General features: G+C 32.8%; 1 protein-coding gene and 1 pseudogene across 1 annotated transcript; one reads left to right on the top strand and one right to left on the bottom strand.

Moving 5' to 3' along the window:
- LOC142632560 (calcium-dependent protein kinase SK5-like) overlaps positions 1-19998 on the top strand; it is a 39400-nt pseudogene that overhangs the window by 13535 nt on the left and 5867 nt on the right.
- Positions 3396-7129, bottom strand: LOC142631356 (uncharacterized). Its single transcript, XM_075805497.1, has 4 exons — positions 7055-7129; positions 5732-5741; positions 5451-5638; positions 3396-3590 (listed from the first exon to the last, which is right to left on the bottom strand). The coding sequence occupies exons 1-4, from the start codon at positions 7127-7129 to the stop codon at positions 3396-3398; spliced, it is 468 nt and encodes a 155-aa protein (XP_075661612.1).

Genomic DNA, 19998 nt, shown 5'->3' on the forward strand with positions numbered 1-19998 from the left:
GTAAGAGAAAATTGTAAGAACACGATTGTGAAGTGGTATAAGGAGTGTTAGACACTTTGACATTCTCCCTTTGAAAATTGATTGAGAAACCACACATCTTGGGCGTTAGTGGAATTGGAGTGAAAATTGAAAGTGTTCCTAAGTGCTTCTGATCTTCGGTTTTGAAATTCACCGCTCCAAGGTACACTCTCTTATTCTTAAATTCTGAAACTCATATAGTGCATATTAACATTTATGAATGAAGTAAATCTGTTGTTTTTCCACTGCATATGTTTTGTATGTGAAACAAACATGTTATTTTTCATCAACAAATGAGGAGTTCAAGAAGATATCTTCTACAAAAACTAAAGGAAGCATGGACCATCCTCTAGACAACCTATGAAGGAACCAAGACTGTCAAGGATTCGAAGTTTCAGAGGCTCACTACAAGCTTCGAAGAGATCAAAATGGAGGAGGATGAGTCATTTAATGAGTTCTATGTCAAGCTCAAGGACATAGTGAACCATTATGCCTGTTGTGATAATAGTGAATTCTCGGGAGTGGTGACTTTAAAATCACTCGGTGAGGTTTTTGCCTTGGAGGTTTTCCCCATTCGTAAACAAATCACCGTGTCAAATTTTATTTCTGCTGCATTTAGTTATTTGGTGATTTGTTTGTGCTACCACACGTTTTACATGTTAATTGGATTAATTAATTAACTTAGCTAATTAATTAATTAATTAATTAATCACAATGGGTCAATATATTCTTAGCCTATCAAAATCCATCAAAATTGATCCAATAAAAAAAATTAAGAGTGTATTCAAGCTGATATACTACAGAAAGAAATATTGTATCATTGACACATTGATGCATTTGCCAACAGACAATTTAATGCCAAAACAATTCAATATTATTTGAATTACTGTTCCTCTAATGATTACAGTTCCTATTAGAACTATTGTACCTAAGCCTAATATTTATTGTGGTGGTGACAATTTGATAAGTAAATTGAGCTCTAAATTTCATCCTCGATTGTGTAGGTCATAGCTAAGAGGCTTTCAGAGGAGGAAATAGGTGATTTGAAAGAGTTGTTCAAAACAATAGACAGTGACAACAGTGGAACCATTACATTGGATGAACTAAGAGACGGCTTAAAGCGAGTGACTTCTGAACTTATTGTGTCTGAAATCAACGATCTTATGGATGCAGTAAGGAAAATGACTCCAACATCTATATGATCTACTATTGTTTTTATGCTATGTTTTTCTCCTAGTCATCTGAAATTGATACAGGGACATATATTTCCCCTTTGGGTGTTTGACAGGCAGATTTTGATAACAGTGGGACAATTGATTATGGAGAATTTCTAGCTGTAACTATGCATTGGAATAAGTTGGAGAGAGAGGAGAATGTATTATCAGCATTCTCCATCTTTGACAAGGATGGTAGCGGTTACATAACCATTGATGAGCTTCAACAAGCCTGCAAAAGATTTGGATTATGTGACGTCCACCTTGAGGAAATGATCAAAGAAATTGATCAAGATAAAGTAAGTTTGATAATCTGTCTTTATTTTTTTTTAAAGATACAACTAGCATTTGAAACTTCTAGCATCTACTCTAGATGATTATTTTTTATTATTAAGTCATTAAACATCAATGAGTTTCATTTTAGTATAAGTAGATTCAAACACATGTTTCTCATTCAACGACAAGAGACTTCATCAATTGAGTTAACTGAAACCCACAGTTATGTTTGACCATCACATTCGTCCCCTGGCTTATATTTGTTTCGGCGGTAAACAACTTCAGGAAATTATTTTCCACCAGCTTGTGTGTTTGTTACCTACAGAAAATTGGGTCAAATGGATTTCCTTTTCCCCGTTGACTGTAAAATAGCCCCCTCACCCGTAAATCATTTTCCACTTTCATTTTACCTTCAAACCATTTCCACTCTCTTAGAAAATTTCTCTCCTCACTCACTCTCATCACTCACGCCAAGCCCAAGAGCTATCGCCAGAGAGAGCTATTGCCGGTGAAGCCCAAATCCAGTCCCCAACCTACAGGCCCGCCAATCTGATCGTGCTGCTCAAACCCATCGCCGATTTGATTCGCACCGCCTCAACTCCTCCGTCGTGCTCAAACCCATCTCCGATGAACCAGGTCTGATCGTGCTTGCCTTCGCCTCCACCGCGCGATCTCGACTCTAGATCGAACCCAGTCGTCTCTCTCTCTCTCTCTCTCTCTCTCTTCTCTGACCGGATTTGATGAATTATTTTTTTTGGGTTTTGTTTTTTTTGGGTTTCTGTTTTCAGAAATGAAATTATATATATGTTTGGAAGCTGAGAATATGTGAGAAAATGTGAGCAACAAGTAGAAAATGTGTTTTCTATAGTATTTTCAAGAATACAACCAAACACTAAAAAATATTTTTCAAAGTATTTTTTAAAATGCCACCAAACACTAGAAATTATTTTCCTTTCCCGAAAATATTTTTCACCTGAAATTATTTTACACCCGAAAAATATTTTACACTAAAACAAACGCAGCCTAAATGAATTAAAATTTACACCCATGTTGTTATGTCATGCCACCCAAGTTTAACCCACTTTGACCAACCATACCATACCCATTTTGACCAAATGAAGGCCCACATTTGTCCGATTACATTTCCATGTATGATTTCACATAATTTGACCAAATTTCTGAAGTTATAACTTGTGATTTTATAGAAACAGAAGTTGTGAATCACCATGGTGATTGTGGCGTTTCTGGGGCCAGCATTCGGTTTGAGAGTGGTGGTGGTTGTGAACATTGATGAGTAGCCCTGTGACTTCTTCGAAGGTTGTTACAGATGACAGAAAGTAATGGCTATAGGTCTGAATCATTGTACTGTGATTCAATGATATTTAAGGCTTTGAGTTTGTAGAAACTGGTGGCAGCTATTGAAGGGTAAGTGTCAGACAAATGAAGGTGGCAGTGAAGGAAGTGGCCAACCTACGAAGACCAAGTGTGGAAAAGTAAATTTTCCTCATTTTTATGCTTCAAAAATTCAAAATATAACATGGACCAGATAAAATTGTCCAGTTATGTATGTTCATTAGGTTATTATAAGGGAAATTAAACGGAAGGAACTACAAGAACTTTTCAGAAGCACACGGGATGTGTCAAAAGAATTGAAAGTTCAAGGTTTTGATAAAATTTAAGTCAAAATTAGAGGGTTGTAATTGCATCATACTCCAATTCAAAATTCCATGCAAGTGAACTGCCAAAAACTGTAAAGGGCGCTTAAAGCTTCCATATATATATTAGTCTAATGGGAGAATCAATTGAGCACCTCTTGCATGTGACAACGGTTTTACTCATACCATAGGCATATATTCTGGAAATAATATGAAATGCACATTATTTGGTTTACAAAAGGTAGACAATTCCAAAATATTCATATGAGCGAAAAATAGAAGCATGCTCACATCTTACTAGTGACAGGAAGGAAAAGGTATGACGGCCTTCAGCAATAATTTTGCCAGTCTCCTTCCTGAACTCAACACTGACAACACCAATAGCCTTCCCAACACGTAAGACCCTAGCTTCAATCTCAATTTCCTCCTGCATTAAGAAGGAAAGCTGTTAGCAGGAATACATTAAATATCATGCACAATTGAGTTCCTGCAAGAAAACGAAGGCTGTTAATAATGCACTCATGCTCATTCCAGTTCTTTTATTTTTATTTTTCTGATAACAAAAATTGTATAAAACAGTTTACTTGGAGAGAACTACAATCAAACTCTCAAATTACAATGCTCAAACATGTCTAAAAGAGAAAAACAAGGAGGGGAATGAAAAGCAACACTCCAATCTTACAAGACAAGGTAAAAAAGAAAAAAGGCTTTAATTTCAAGGATAGACCGTTCACATTCCTCAAAACTTCTAGCATTCCATTCTCTCCAAAGACAGCACACGATGCAATGGGGTAATGCCTTCCAAAAAGCAATGTTTATATGCCTACCAAAAGAACCTTGCCAAGCTGCAAAACATATCAATAACCCCATTGCATAACCCAATGGAGTCCAAACAAACAGCATACCATTGTATAACTCATAAAAGATAGGACAATGACGAAGAAGATGATCCACTGACACCCCACACCTTTTGCACAACAGCACCAATCCATTATAATAACGCATTTCTTCTGGAGTTTGTCAGCAAATCTTCCCAAGAGCAGCAGTCCAAAGGTAGATCATTCCAGTTTTTTTGGAATATATGTACTAAAGACCAGATAATGACAGCATATTGCTTTGGATTTGACAATGCAAATTATATATTTGTGTCTTTTCAAATATATATTAATATACACACAATTTTACTTAAGCTTAATGCTGCCTTCTACCATGTAAATTAATACTGGAGACTTTTGTTGGAGGGGATAGCATTATCAACAATGAAAGCATTAAGTTGTAAATGTAAGAGTAAACAGATGTGAAAACTTGGCAATCACTTAGAGGGCAACTTATTTTATAAGAGAAGAAACACCAGAGAATTAAATAATAATAAAAATTTCCAGGGATATGTTGTGTCCCTCCAAAGGTGGAATGAAACCCTGATTGTTCTTTTGCATCCCAAATTTGCTTAAGAGCACCTCATGTCATAGATTCATAGGTTCGCTAGGAGATCCCTATAGCTTTTAAGAAACTAAGCTTTCATTTCAAAATTTCTTAAAAAGGTATATGAAACAAAAGTGATACAAACAACTTCCAATTCTAATCAATATTAGAGAACGGTATTCACTTTTACAAATCAAAGTCTTCAAACGTCAAGAAAGAGAAATAGAGATAAAGAAAGAGAATAGGCAAAAAAAATGCATGGTAAATCTTGTGTGATGAAGACTTCATTGCATACTTCGTCAATAGATCCAACCAAAATGCACTTGCACTAATGCAGCAGAAAATAATTAGACTACCACTAATAAAAATATTGCCACAATGCATAAGATATATTTAGCGCTATAAATGAACTTAGCCTTTTATAAAAAACTCAAGCTTGACTCGGGAAAAAGCATGTTTACATTCATATACATCACAAATAAGCCAAGCTTAAGTCCAAGTTTAAGCTCAACTATTCTACTAGCCAAGCTCAAACATAATAATGTGTTTATGAAAAAGTTTGTGAGTATGAGGCTCAATTTAAATATATAATATTATATGTTTATACGTATACATATAAAAATATACTCAAAAATAGACTTAATATTAGATTGTGTAAGACTGTAAATAAGTTATAAAGTTTTTTTTTTTTAAAGTAGAATATTTTTTTTATTTTATAATTTGATAGTATAATGACGGGAGAAATTTGAATCCTCAATGTTACGTTAAAAATATGTATCAACCAGTTGAGAAACAAGACTCTTTGATACAAGTAGAATAATTTAAAGACGAGCTTAGCAAGAACTGGAGTAGGAGAGATACTCACATCAGCAAAAGCAGCATCCAAGTATGAAATATTTATCTCCACCGAAACTCTGGTAGCTGGAGCTCCAACACCGTATATCACAGCTGAACTAACCAAGTCCACTACCATGTAAAAAATTACCAGCATCTGCAAAACAACATAATCACCAAAACAATAAAAACAGGAAACCCCATTATCAGAAATAGTTTCTCCTCGTCAACAAAACGGAGGATCATGGGCTTATTACTATCATGCCATCCACATAAAGATTAAAGAATGTATATAATTGGCTTAGACTAGACCCTCCATCTTCTAACATTATGTTAAATTGTTATTAAATTATTAATGATATAAAGACAGAGAGAGAGAGAAATGATTTTTGTTTTCGGCTCCACAGTATCGGCTGCTTAGGCCATTGCCTCGAGGCCCGAATTAAATAAGCCTACTTTTATTAACTATAATAGATTATATAACATAATATAATTATTTATTTTAATATTTTAATCAAAGCAGATTCATTTAAAAAATAATAAGAGGTCCCCTTTATTGACCAATAGAGTGCATTTTTTTTTTTTTTAAAAAAAAGCCACACTAAATCTTGATATCAAGTTCTAGCGCTGCCTAGGTAATTTATAATAATAATAATAATAAGAAGAAGAAGAAGATCTAGCGCTGCCTAGGTAAAACTGAGAAAAATTCAAATTCGAATTTCAAATTAGAGTTCTAATTTTGCATCATATGTCCTAAATTATTTATTTTTAAAGAGTTTTATTTCTTAATTTTAAAATCAAATGTGGGACCACATCAAAAATATTCATCCAAATGAATTATTAAGTACAAAAACCAAAAGAGATTAGAATAAATGAATCGTAAAAAAAAAAAAGTGTTTCATAATAATAAATAAATAAATAATGAACAATTTACATTTTATACCTAATAATGTCTTTACAAAATTTTTTAAAGAGTTAACAAAATATAAAAATGACTATCAATAATATTTAAATTATATATATTAATTATATTATGCATCTTATTGTATATCTTTATTCTTTTTTTAATATTATCTTCATAAAGTGAGAGGAGAAAAGGTGAGGAATTTGATTAAACAAAAGCTGAGAGAAATTTAAAAAAAAAAAATGATATACAAAGTTATAGTAACTGTGTATATTCATATGGATACTGTAGCAATTTTACAAATTTACACATCTTTCTCTTGACTGATGCGTGTGATTTTTTTATTTTTATTATACACATATTGATGCAAATGCTTTGAGTTATTTAATTTGTATATTTTGGGTAATGTTGCATTTGCTTAGAGAAGTTTTTCAAAATTAAGATGGCTATATCACAAAAAAAAAATTAGGTGGATTAACCATATTATTAATTAAAAAAGAAATATGAGTAGAATTGGGTTGGACTATTATGCCAAGAGTACATATAATTGGGTTGGACTAGACCCTCCATTCTCTAACATTGTTCCCAAATTTTATCAGCAATCAATGGTCTAATTTTGTTTTGCCATAAAAAGAAATGGGTCGGCATTGAATTACTCAATAACTAGAGAATGTGAAAGATATAAAGAGAGAGGAAAGAGAGAAATGGGTTTAAAGAAGAAGAGTAAGAACCAGTAAATGCTGTGGGACTTTGAAGGTACAAATGAGACGACCAGGTTCAATGAGATCGACACGAAGGTCTTGCATGATGAAGTGTTCGAAGAACTTGAGAGGCAGTCCATTGATGGTGGATGTGTTCTTGTTTTCATTTTTATCTATATGATTGTAGTCTGTACTCTGTAGACTCAATTGTTTTTTTTTTTTTCTTCACACTTTGCCCCTCTTTTTTACACCAATCATGCTATATACATGATTATTTTTACAACATATTTTTCAATAAGTGTGCTGGCAATTTATCATTGACATTATTTTATCATTTACAATGCGCAATTTACCATCTCAATAATTATATAATAATTTACAAAAATTATTATGATTGTAGCCTTATTGATTCTTTTAGTGTTTGGACCAACCGAATAGGTTGTTAGCTAAACTTAGTATAACCAATACCACAAATGTTTTAGCAATTTTCTCACCAATAATTGCTCTTGTAATTTTTCACACTTTTTTCATTGGTATCTCTATGATTGTAGACTCTCTTTTTTTCCCTTATTTCACACTTTCCCCCTTTTTTGCCCCAATCATGCTATATACTTGATGACTTTTACAACCCAAAAAAAAAAAATCAATCAATAATTAAGTTAGCATGGTTTTATTAATTTTCATATAAGCTTATTATTGACATCACTTTATCATCTGCCACTCACAAATTGCTAACTCAACAATTATAAATAATTTACAAAAATTATTATGATTGTGGACTTACTAATTATTTTAGCATTTAGACCAACCAAAACAATTCATTAACTAAACTTAGCATAACCAATCTCACCCCCTCCCTCCTCTCCCTCTCACAAGTCACAAAGAGTTAGGCAAATATCAACTTAAAGAGCTACTTTTTTGCTAGAATTTAAGGAGCTAGTTTGTTTCATTTTAGTTTTTCACTTTAAGATATCTCTCATATCCAATTAGTGTTGTATGTACAAGCATAGTTTTTAGTATTTTACAATAAGAGATACGTATTGTATTGTCTGCAAAATGTATGTATCGTAAGGGCGCATCGAAAGTACTCATGAACAGGGACGGAGCCAGAACTTTGAGTTAAGGGGGGCGGCTTTACTGTTGACTGTGTGCTGCAGTTTCAACCTTTGAATTTGCTACTATTTAGCTGCTGAGATTTTTTTTTTTTTTTTGGTGACGATAAGAACAAAATTATTTTTGTTTAGAATTTTTAAAAGGGCAGGGTTGTTTATTTTAAATAAAATTGGTTAATTGAGATTTTTTTTTTTTTTTAGTTTTACTATTGGTAATTTTTGTTGTTAAACTATTTTTTTTGGTCTTGTATATTTTGTTTTAGATTTTAGATCTATAAATTTTTTTATAATCACTAAAATGAGGAAACTACTAGCGCTACAAACTTTTTTATAAATTATTGATGTGATAAATGGTTACTAGTAAGTAAATAAATGATGTGAGTGGTGGGCCCATGTGCAAACCAATAAGAATTTACTACCAAAATAATTTATAAAAATGTTGTAAAAAAGCTTGTAAATATAGCATTATTCTTAAAAGAAATAATGATATTATTTAAGGAAAAAAATGTAATCTTATAGAACAAAATTGCTAAAATTAGTATATATATATATATATAAATTTTGGGGGGCCATTACCACCCCCCCCCCCTAGTCCAAAGGTAGCTACGTCCCTACTCATGAATCATGGGATATATAAGTGCATATCATATGAATTATATGTATCAACTAATCCATGAACATATGACTTAAATTGGGCTTTTTCACTAAATTTTGGGCTTTGACTTGAGCCTAAATGTTTTTCTACTTATTTTTATAATGTTATTAGGCTACTACTTGTAGACACCCAATTTTTGCAACTCTCATTTAACCTCACTTACATTGCTTCTTGTATCCCATTGCATATCACCACCAAATCACATCATAGGAATAAATTGTCATTTGATTGTTTGATTTGTGTGGGTTATGCCAAACTGAATCTAAAAGGTTAGGTTGGGGGCGCAGTCTCTTATAATGGTGACTCCACTATGGGGGGCCTAAGTTTCAGTTAGACTATAGTAGCCAATTGTATCATTGTTTGTTTATTAATTTCTATATAACTTGTGATTGCATTGTATTGCATACATCATTTTGCATGGTGAATCTTTTATTTTCCTTTTGTGTGATTGCCCAAAAGCCCGATAATAGTAGCCATGGATCGTGATCCTCCTGGATTCGTGTATCTAGTAGTATAACTACCACCCCACCATCAAAAATTTGCTTGATCCTTCTAGTGTTTCGTAAATGACAAACATTATCGTTTGCACCAACATGACGCTCTTGCATCACAAGTTGAGAGATATAACGTCTTAATTGCGGGAGCCCAAAACTTAACTTCTAGAACTTAAGCTGTAAGTCAGTCCAATTAAAAAGTATTGAATGTTGTATGTGCTTTAGCCGTTGCTTCATCCATGATGAGCCCAAGGTCCAACGCTTAGCCCATTGTGTTTGTTTGAACAATGTATGCTGTGAATGCTAAGTTTAACTGAAGGTCATTAGTTCCAAAATCTTCCTTTCAAATCCCGAGACAAAATTCCATCCTACATGAAAATGGACCTTTAATTTTAGACACCCATTACTTTAGGCGACCAGAATTTCCCAACTTTACTTTACGTTCTCTTATTCATTGGACATATCTCTTTGATCTTTCTAAGAAGTAACAAAATCATTAAATAGGATTAAATAAAAATATGTGAAATGGGACAAACCAATTTCCATGGATGCTTTAGATTGCATGAGGTGGAGCCTGGAGTTGGAGCTCAATTAAACATCTAAAACTTGTTATGGGTGCCTTTTTGTGCTTTTGGGCTAAGACTTTTGTAGAGGATAGGGAAGTTGAGTCTGACTCTCTGCACGAGATTTCCCTAAAATCACTCAGTGCACAAGACTAAAAACACTCCAAACAAGATATATATATATAGACATACACGCACACACATATATAAATATAGTAACGACAAAATAATTGTCAGGTCAAGAATATTAGCAGCAAAAATAAATAATAATAACAGCAAACATAATAACGAAAGTAAAAGGGTTCTCTGTTGGATATAGATTAAAAAGAGCCCAAACGCCAACTTACTTAACCTTATTACCCTACAAAGCTGTAAAGTTACGTAGTTTGGAGAATGGGTCAAAATAACTATCCTATTGGTTGGGATTATAAAGGGTTTGGTTGTGTATGAGGGAGGGAAAAAGTTGTCTAGTGATGCATATTACTTCTTCCGTGTATTCTCTACTATCTAAACTCTATTTTCTCTACCCGTTTCACTTTCTTTTCCTTTTTCTCTCTTCTTTCACTTTCAATTCAATGTTCTAATTTTCTTGGTTACTGTGCTCCTCTCCTTACTAGTGTTCTTGTTGTTGTGATCTTGTTGTTCTCTTATTCTTGTTCTCATATTCATGGGTACTATTCCTTTTATACTTAAGATCAAGTCTAGGTGATTTCCCCATTTTGCCTTTACTTTCACCAACTATTTTGTCTACTATGGATACTTAACACATTCTAGCCATGTGCAGGTGGCTTCACTCCACTATCTTCTGGACGTTGGCAGTGGGATCACTCCCACTACACAAGTCGGCGACAAACCACTTCTCCTCTTTTGGAAAAAAGCCAATTTGGCCACAATACCCTTATCTCTCTCTTTCCCGCAATAGCAAAACTGTTGGAAAATCTGGTTTTGCATCTCATACAAAATACACAGCGGAAGCAACAAATATGGATCTACTTCATTCATGAGAGATAACATGTAATCTTGAATTTTAGAACAAAGAATAGAAAGCATACCTTGATACAATGAAATTCAAAACCAAGACTTGAGAATACATCTAATCAACATCCCAATTCCACATGGTGCTCGAGAAGAGTGGTCTTTCAATCAGTCTTTATGTATGTTGATTCTCAAAGAAAATGATGAGGACACAATTTACTGTTTAATTATTGTAATTTATTATTTTTGGTATTTTTATGTAAAAACGTTATTTTAGGTTTAGGTGATTTAATTCCTTGTTTTTAGGTGCATTTAATGCTTTTTAGGTCAAATTTGATTCCAGATATGGTAAGGTATCAATTAGGAGTTATTTTAGAATATATTTTCTTGTCTGTCAAGTTTTATGGAGCCCTTAAATAGGCCTTATGCTTGTAAACGTTTTCGATATAATATTATTGAATAGAAATCAAAAAAGGTGAGGCTTTGCTCTCTTTCGGTTCTTCAAGAACTGTGAACTTATCAAGGATTCTTCCTTGTGGCGTTCAAACTTTATACCTTTGGTTCATGATTCTTTATAATCATTGGGTCAAGGTCAACTTATACCTTTGGTTCGCGTTTCGATTATAAACGTTGGGTTAGGGTTTCTATCATAAATCTGAATTTTAACTTTCTTGAGCAAGTATTCCAATATTTTTGTTGGGTCTCAAAGCGTGTCGATTGAGATTCGCATCATTTGGTATCAGAGCACAGGTTCTAAAATCAGTTTTCTATCCTTTTATCTTTTGTTTCCTGTTATCATCCAAAAAAAAAAAAAAAGTGAAAAAAAAAACTTGAAAAAAAAAAAAGAGATGGTAATTATTGAGAACATTATGGAAGATTCAATTGAGGTCAAATATGAGGATGAGTCCACAACTCACAATCCTCAAGTCTCAGTTGATTTGTTGAAGATGACTATACTATATGTTGATTTTCTTGGAGTAGAAAATTTTAATTTTATTATCAACCCTTTGTTGATTGATGTTGCAAATAAATTGAAAGTAGATGAGAAGAAATTTTCTGCTACACTTTATGAAGGATTCAAATTTCACAACCAGATCAAGTCATTAAAGCATTCGACGTATTTGTTTATTTGGAGCGGAAGATTTCAGATTTCAAAGATGAACTCGAGGACGAGTTTGTTTCAAGTGGAGGGGTCTGATGTAGGACACAATTTACTGTTTAATTATTGTAATTTATTATTTTTGGTATTTTATGCAAAAACGTTATTTTAGGTTTAGGTGATTTAATTCCTTGTTTTTAGGTGCATTTAATGCTTTTTAGGTCAAATTTGATTCTAGATATGGTAAGGTATCAATTAGGAGTTATTTTAGAATATATTTTCTTGTCTGTCAAGTTTTATGGAGCCCTTAAATAGGCCCTTAAGTTTGTAAACGTTTTCATAGAATATTATGGAATAAAAAAATCAGAAAAGGTGAGGCTTTGCTCTCTTTTGGTTCTTCAAGAACTGTGAACTTATCAAGGATTCTTCCTTGTGGCGTTCAAACTTTATACCTTTGGTTCGTGATTCTTTATAATCATTGGGTCAAGGTCAAGTTATACATTTGGTTCGCGTTTCGATTATAAACGTTGGGTTAGGGTTTCTATCAAATATCTGATTTTTAGCTTTCCTGGGTTAAATATTCCAATATTTTTGTTGGGTCTCAAAGCGTGTCGATTGAGGTTCGCATCAGAAAAGTTCTTTTTCAAAAAATGTTGTTCTTCTTCATCTTCTTGTAGAGAAAAACTATTTTCTTTTCTTTTCATCATACGTACATCTAACTACCCTTGGTAGTTACTTTATTTAATAAATCTTATTAAATAAAAACTGATTATTTAATTGGGTTAGCCTTTTGGGCCTACCCAATTGGGCTGTAGTTTGTGGCTTGGGATGGGACCAAGGGGAACAAATAAGTGATGCGAACCTCAATCGACACGCTTTGAGACCCAACAAAAATATTGAAATATTTAACACCAAATGATGCGAACCTCAATCGACACGCTTTGAGACCCAACAAAAATATTGGAATACTTTCCCAAGAAAGCTAAAATTCAGATTTTTGATAAAAACCCTGACCCAACGTTTATAATCGAAACGCAAACCAAAGGTATAAGTTGACCTTGACCCAATGATTATAAAGAATCACGAACCAAAGGTATAAAGTTTGAACGCCACAAGGAAGAAGCCTTGATAAGTTCACAGTTCTTGAAGAACCAAAAGAGAGCAAAGCCTCACATTTTCTGATTTTTATTCCATAATATTATATGAAAAACGTTTACAAACTTAAGAGCCTATTTAAGGGCTCCACAAAACTTGACAGACAAGAAAATATATTCTAAAATAACTCCTAATTGATACCTTACCATATCTAGAATCAAATTTGACCTAAAAAGCATTAAATGCACCTAAAAACAAGGAATTAAATCACCTAAACCTAAAATAACGTTTTTGCATAAAAATACCAAAAATAATAAATTACAATAATTAAACAGTAAATTGTGTCCTACATCAGACCCCTCCACTTGAAACAAACTCGTCCTCGAGTTCATCTTTGAAATCTGAAATCTTCCGCTCCAAATAAACAAATACTTCGAATGCTTTAATGACTTGATCCGGTAGTGAAATTTGAATCCTTCATAATGTGTAGCAGAAAATTTCTTCTTATCTACTTTCAATTTATTTGCAACATCAATCAACAAATGGTTGATAATAAAATTAAAATTTTCTACTCCAAGAAAATCAACATATAGTATAGTCATCTTTAACAAATCAACTGAGACTTGAGGATTGTGAGTTGTGGACTCATCCTCATATTTGACCTCAATTGAATCTTCCATAATGTTCTCAATAATTACCATCTCTTTTTTTTTCAAGTTTTTTTTTTTTTTACTTGTTTTTTTTTTTATGATAACAGGAAACAAAAGATAAAAGGGATAGAAAACTGATTTTAGAACCTGTGCTCTGATACCAAATGATGCGAACCTCAATCGACACGCTTTGAGACCCAACAAAAATATTGGAATATTTAACACCAAATGATACAAACCTCAATCGACACGCTTTGAGACCCAACAAAAATATTGGAATACTTGCCCAAGAAAGCTAAAATTCAGATTTTTTATAGAAACCCTGACCCAACGTTTATAATCGAAACGCGAACCAAAGGTATAAGTTGACCTTGACCCAATGATTATAAAGAATCACAAACCAAAGGTATAAAGTTTGAACGCCACAAGGAAGAAGCCTTGATAAGTTCGCAGTTCTTGAAGAACCAAAAGAGAGCAAAGCCTCACATTTTCTGATTTTTATTCCATAATATTATATGAAAAACGTTTACAAACTTAAGGGTCTATTTAAGGGCTCCATAAAACTTGACAGACAAGAAAATATATTCTAAAATAACTCCTAATTGATACCTTACCATATCTAGAATCAAATTTGACCTAAAAAGCATTAAATGCACCTAAAAACAAGGAATTAAATCACCTAAACCTAAAATAACGTTTTTGCATAAAAATACCAAAAATAATAAATTACAATAATTAAAAAGTAAATTGTGTCTTATATCAATAAGACTCTAGCTCTAATGGGCCTTGGGCTTATCTGTCAACTCTTGACAAGTCCAAAATTACCATTAATAATATTTAATACCACTATATAAATATAATTGCACTCTAAGCCTTATTTAATAAATTATATCCCAAGACTCTAATAATATCATTTGACCCCTCCATGAAATATCCATAGTGAACAAAATTATAATGAACTGTCACTTTGTAAACAACTATTTTATCCTTGAGTGCCTGGTTTAATCCTTTAGTTATTCACATTTATTAGAATATGATTTCGATAAATATAAACTTTAGTAACTCTTTACTAAAGTGAGCGCCTTGAATAACCAGTTCCCATTAAACTTATTTCTAGGGGATATTTCGTGTCTCTATGAAAAGATATTATGGATTCCATCTTGAGAATATGTGTTCCCTCAACACTACATGCGATTACCCAACATACTGAGATTTTGACTGTTAATATTAAATCTCACTCCTGATATATCAAAGTAACCTACATTTCATGATCAGGTTCACTATCTTCTCAGGATTGAGAATCTATGAAATTAGAAGTCATGAGATTAATAATTCAGGTGACAGTTGTTGATTGAATAATTAATCTCACAGCGGTCCAGTTCAATATGTCTTAACACTTAAGACACATTAACTAGAAGTCTCTACTTCCATGATCAAGACAAACCATCTTAGTTGGTGTGTTATAGTCTTTGCAAATGAAACGCCAAATTTCATCACCGACTACGAACTACGCTTTGAGTTTACAAGGAACTTGTGAATTATATATTCTGTGACTAAATCACATAAATCACATACAATGCATCTCATGGACTATGATAATGTCTCATTAGTTCATTTGCAAATAGTCTCATATAATTAACAATTTAATTATTTATGACATGCCAATAAATTGAATTTTAGGACATAAACCCTAACAAAAACCTCATTAATCCCCCTTGTCCTCACTTTCTAATATGCATCAAATGGTTCCCACTAATTTCCTACCCGTTTTGGTAAAGATGCTTTTCTGGCAGAGTATCTTCCAACAGGGGTCTTGATAGGATACTAAAACTAGGTATTTTCCCTCCGCCACCAAACCACACCCTTTGTTCCTCTTTAACTATGGAACTGCCTTCCTTGCATTGACTAAGTCACATGTCAACAGGGCTTCAGTTGCTCCACTTCTCATTCGTTGACTTCTTCTTCTTCATGTGTTTCCTGTTGTTTTTTATTTTGTCTATTTCTCCTTTATGTGTTTCTACCACTGTCACCTAGCATTGTTTTACTATGTTTTACCTATGCATAATCAAAATTCATCCTTATCCCTTTATACAAGGGCATCACAGGCTTTCTATCATATTTAATCATATTGGATTGGGCCTGTTGACCAATTTTTGCTTTCTTTTCTCTTTATTTATTTAATTTTGTTGGGCCTCACTTATTGGGCTCTATTTTATTTCTCCACCTTTGGGCTATTCTAATACCCATTTTACTCCTTAAGAAGGACCTCCTATTACTCATCTCTCTAAAGGTGCCCATGGGCCTACTTTAGCTTACTATTTCGAGAAGGCCTTTTATTAATCCTCTCCCAAAAGCGGTCCGTGAGCCTATCTTGGACTTTATTCTCCATTCTAAAAAATATCCTTCCTTTTTAAGCCATTGTTTTTGCCTTATTTGTGCATTCTCTTCTCTATGAGCCTTGAGAATACGGCCTGATTGTTATCTCTTTTGGAGTTTATAAGGGAATAAAATAGAATGTATTTAAGCAAAAGAAATGAATGAAATGGAATTAAGTACCTTTGTTTGAATGTTTTAAAATAAAGGAATGGAGAGAAATGTAAATGAATGAAATGTAAGCCCTCGTTTGGAATGAGGAAATGGAATGGAATGGAAAGAAAAGAAACGAATAATTTTATAATATTTTTTCATTCCCTTGTTTGAGAGTTTTAATGGAGACAATGAAAAGTTTTATTCTTTCATTTAAGAGTTTAAGTGGGAAAGAATGGAATGGGTAAAAAATAACACTTATTTCTCTCTATGTTCTTAAAATCTCAAATTTCCATTCCCCTTGAAATTAGGAGGAATGAAAGGGAATGAAATTAGATTTAATGAATTTTTTACTAAAACTCCCAAAATACCCCTATATATTCAACCATTTATTTTAAAATAGCGATCTAATAGTAATACTATCATAAAATGATTTCATTCCATTCACTCTCTATTATTCTAAAATAAGATTACTTACATTTCATTCATTTTCATTACTTTATTTGAAAACATCCAATTAAGGTTATTTAATTTCATTCCATTCTATTCTTTTCTATTCCTTTCTCTTGCTTTAATACATTCTATTCATTTCCATTCCTTTATGATCATTCATTTTCCTTCCATTCAATTCCCTTATGAACTTTCAAATGAAAGCTAGTAACTTTGTTTGGGAGTAACATAGAGGAAAATAAATGAAATTATTTTATGATAATATTACTATTACACCCTTATTTTAAAATAAGGGATTGAGTATATAGGCGTGTTTTGGGAGTTTTAGTAAAAAATTCATTAAATTTAATTTCACTCCCTCAAATTCTTCCCAATTTCGGGGGAATAAAAACTTGAGGTTTTAAGGGAATAAAGAGAAACGAGTGTTCCCTCCTATCTATTCCATTCCCTCCCATTTAAACTTCCAAATAAGGAAATGGACATTCCATTCCTTCCATTAAAACTCCCAAACAAGAGAAGGGAAAAATATTCTAAAAATATTCTCTTTATTCCTTTCCATTCCATTTTATTTTCTCCTCCCAAATGAGGGCTTAGGGTTTCTTGGGCTTTCTCCTCATAGACTCTTGAATACAAATTTGCAAAAATGAGTATAAACACTTGTTTGTAACATAATATTAATCCTTTCACATATCTATGTCAAAACCATTTGTTGATAGTTAATTTTACATATAATTTAACGATTATTTAAATGTTGAATCCTATATGTTTTTGCTGTAATTATTTCTATGTCAAAACTTTAACCATTTGTTAATGGTTAATTTTACATATAATTTCACCATCATTTAAATGTTGAATCCTATATGTTTTTGCTGTAATTATTTATTTCCTTTCTGTGGGAGCTAGATAATCTTATTACAGATGGCTTAAAAAAATCCCTGAATAATTTAAATCATTAAAAATGGTGTGTGAAGGAGAAGGGAAACCAGAATTCTATATCATCTTTCAATTTCTTTTCCAAATCATTAAAATAGATCCTGGAAAAAAATTTAAGAGTGCATTCAAGCTGAATTACTGTTCCTCTTATGCTAACAAGTCCTCATTGAACTATTGTACCTAGGCCTAATATTTATTGTGGTGGTGACAATTTATAAGCAAATTGAGCTCTAAATTTCATCGTCGATCGTGTAGGTCATAGCTAAGAGGCTTTCTGAAGAGAACATAGGTGATTTGAAAGAGCTGTTCAAAACAATAGATAGTAACAACAGTGGAACCATGACATTGGATCAACTAAAGAAACAACTTTAAAGCAAGTGACTTCTGAACTTTTTGAGTCTGAATGAAATCAAGGATCTTATGGATGACATAAGAAAAATGCCTCCTTCATCAATATGATCTACTATAGTTTGTATGCTATGTTTATCTCCTAGTCATCTGAAATTGATACAGGGACATATATTCTTCACCTTTCGGTGTTTGACAGGCAGATTTACAAAAAAACCACCAAAACATAAATCAAATTTTGGATACTCATAAACGCTGTACTCCCAAATATTGAATTTTTGAGTTATGAAAACTCAACTCAAAAACTAAACCAAATAACTTACATTTAAGCGGAGCCCACGTTTTTTGAGTTTTGAATGATGAAAACTAAGTTATATAACTCAAAACTCATCAAACCAAACAGCCTCTGTGATGAGAATCAACAAGCATTCAAGGATCCATTGCATGTTCCAGTTGAGTCTATTACAAGAGCAAGATCCAAGAAGATCAAAGAAGCACTTAATGGGCTGATTCAAGAGATTTGGGCTGATTCTAACGCAGGACATTCCAAGCTTGGCCCAAAGGAAGCTGAAAACGTAATAAATTTAATTCAAGCTATTTAGGGCTGATCTGGCTTAATTGCGAGTGATTTATGGCATGAATTAATGGCTGATTGACTTTTCAGCTCTATATCAATTAAGGCAGATTTTTTCCTATTTTGGATCTGCTAATTTCAAACCAAATCAACTTTTATTTAGGGTTTTATTATTTAGTACGTTTTTTAGGTATTTTTCTTGTTTTTAGGTGCATTTAATGCTTTTTAGGTCAAATTTGATTCCTGATATGGTAAGGTATCAATTAGGAGTTATTTTAGAATATATTTTCTTGTCTGTCAAGTTTTATGGAGCCCTTAAATAGGTTTTGATGTTTGTAAACGTTTTTCATAATATTATTGAATAGAAATTAGAAAAGGTGAGGCTTTGCTCTCTTTTGGTTCTTCAAGAACTGTGAACTTATCAAGAATTCTTCCTTGTGGCGTTCAAACTTTATACCTTTGATTCATGATTCTTTATAATCATTGGGTCAAGGCCAACTTATACCTTTGGTTTGCGTTTCGATTATAAACGTTGGGTCAGGGTTTCTATCATAAATCTGAATTTTAGCTTTCTTGGGTAAATATTCCAATATTTTTGTTGGGTCTCAAAGCGTGTCGATTGAGGTTCGCATCATTTGGTATCAGAGCACAGGTTCTAAAATCAGTTTTCTATCCCTTTATTTTTTTTATTTTTTATTTTGTTTCCTGTTATCATCCTATCCTATTCCTTTTGTGTTCTTCATTCATCGTTCTTATTTTTTATTTTTATTTTTTTGTTGAAGTGCACTAGGCTAAAATCGTGCACCCAGCTCCCAAAAAAAAAAAGTAAAAAAAAAAAAAAAGACATCAGAAAAGAATTAGAAAAAAAAAAAAAAAAATTTTTTGTAGTTTCAATTCTCTCAGACCAAAATATCGTTTTCTTTTGTCCTCTTCCTTTGATTTAGTGTTACTGTCATATTTTCTTGCCGTTGGTATTTGTTTAAACACAACAAGTTGAATTTCTTGATCAAGTTTATTAGTTTAATGCAGAACTGAAAAGAGGAAGCTACGAGTGGAAAAAGGCAAGAGAGTGTGAGACTAATATCGAGAAAAAGCCAATTTAAGAGTGAAACACAAGTGGGAGTGACATAATTTGAGTGCAAACACGTGAGAGAGTGTTGTGAGGAATTATTTCTAACAATTCTCTGTTGTTTTAAAAGTATGTCTTCCAGGTGTGAAACATCAAATAGGGAAGGAGGGGAGGAGTCGTCCATCATTTTGCAGGCTATGCAACAACAATTTGAACGCATGAACGTGGTGTTTAATGAGATTCGGGATCAAATGGATATGCAGGACACTGTTATTGCTACTTTGCGTAAGGAGCGTCCCCAAAGAGGCCCTAATGCTAGAAGGAAAGAAAGGCGTGCGCACATGGATGATTTTGATGACTACCATGAGCATGATTTAGAAGATGAAGAAGATCAAGCTTCATTGAACAATGAGGGCAGGTTTGTGCAGAGG

The sequence above is a fragment of the Castanea sativa genome, chromosome 4, assembly GCF_040712315.1.
Source record: "Castanea sativa cultivar Marrone di Chiusa Pesio chromosome 4, ASM4071231v1".
In the NCBI taxonomy this organism is placed as follows: Eukaryota; Viridiplantae; Streptophyta; class Magnoliopsida; order Fagales; family Fagaceae; genus Castanea; species Castanea sativa.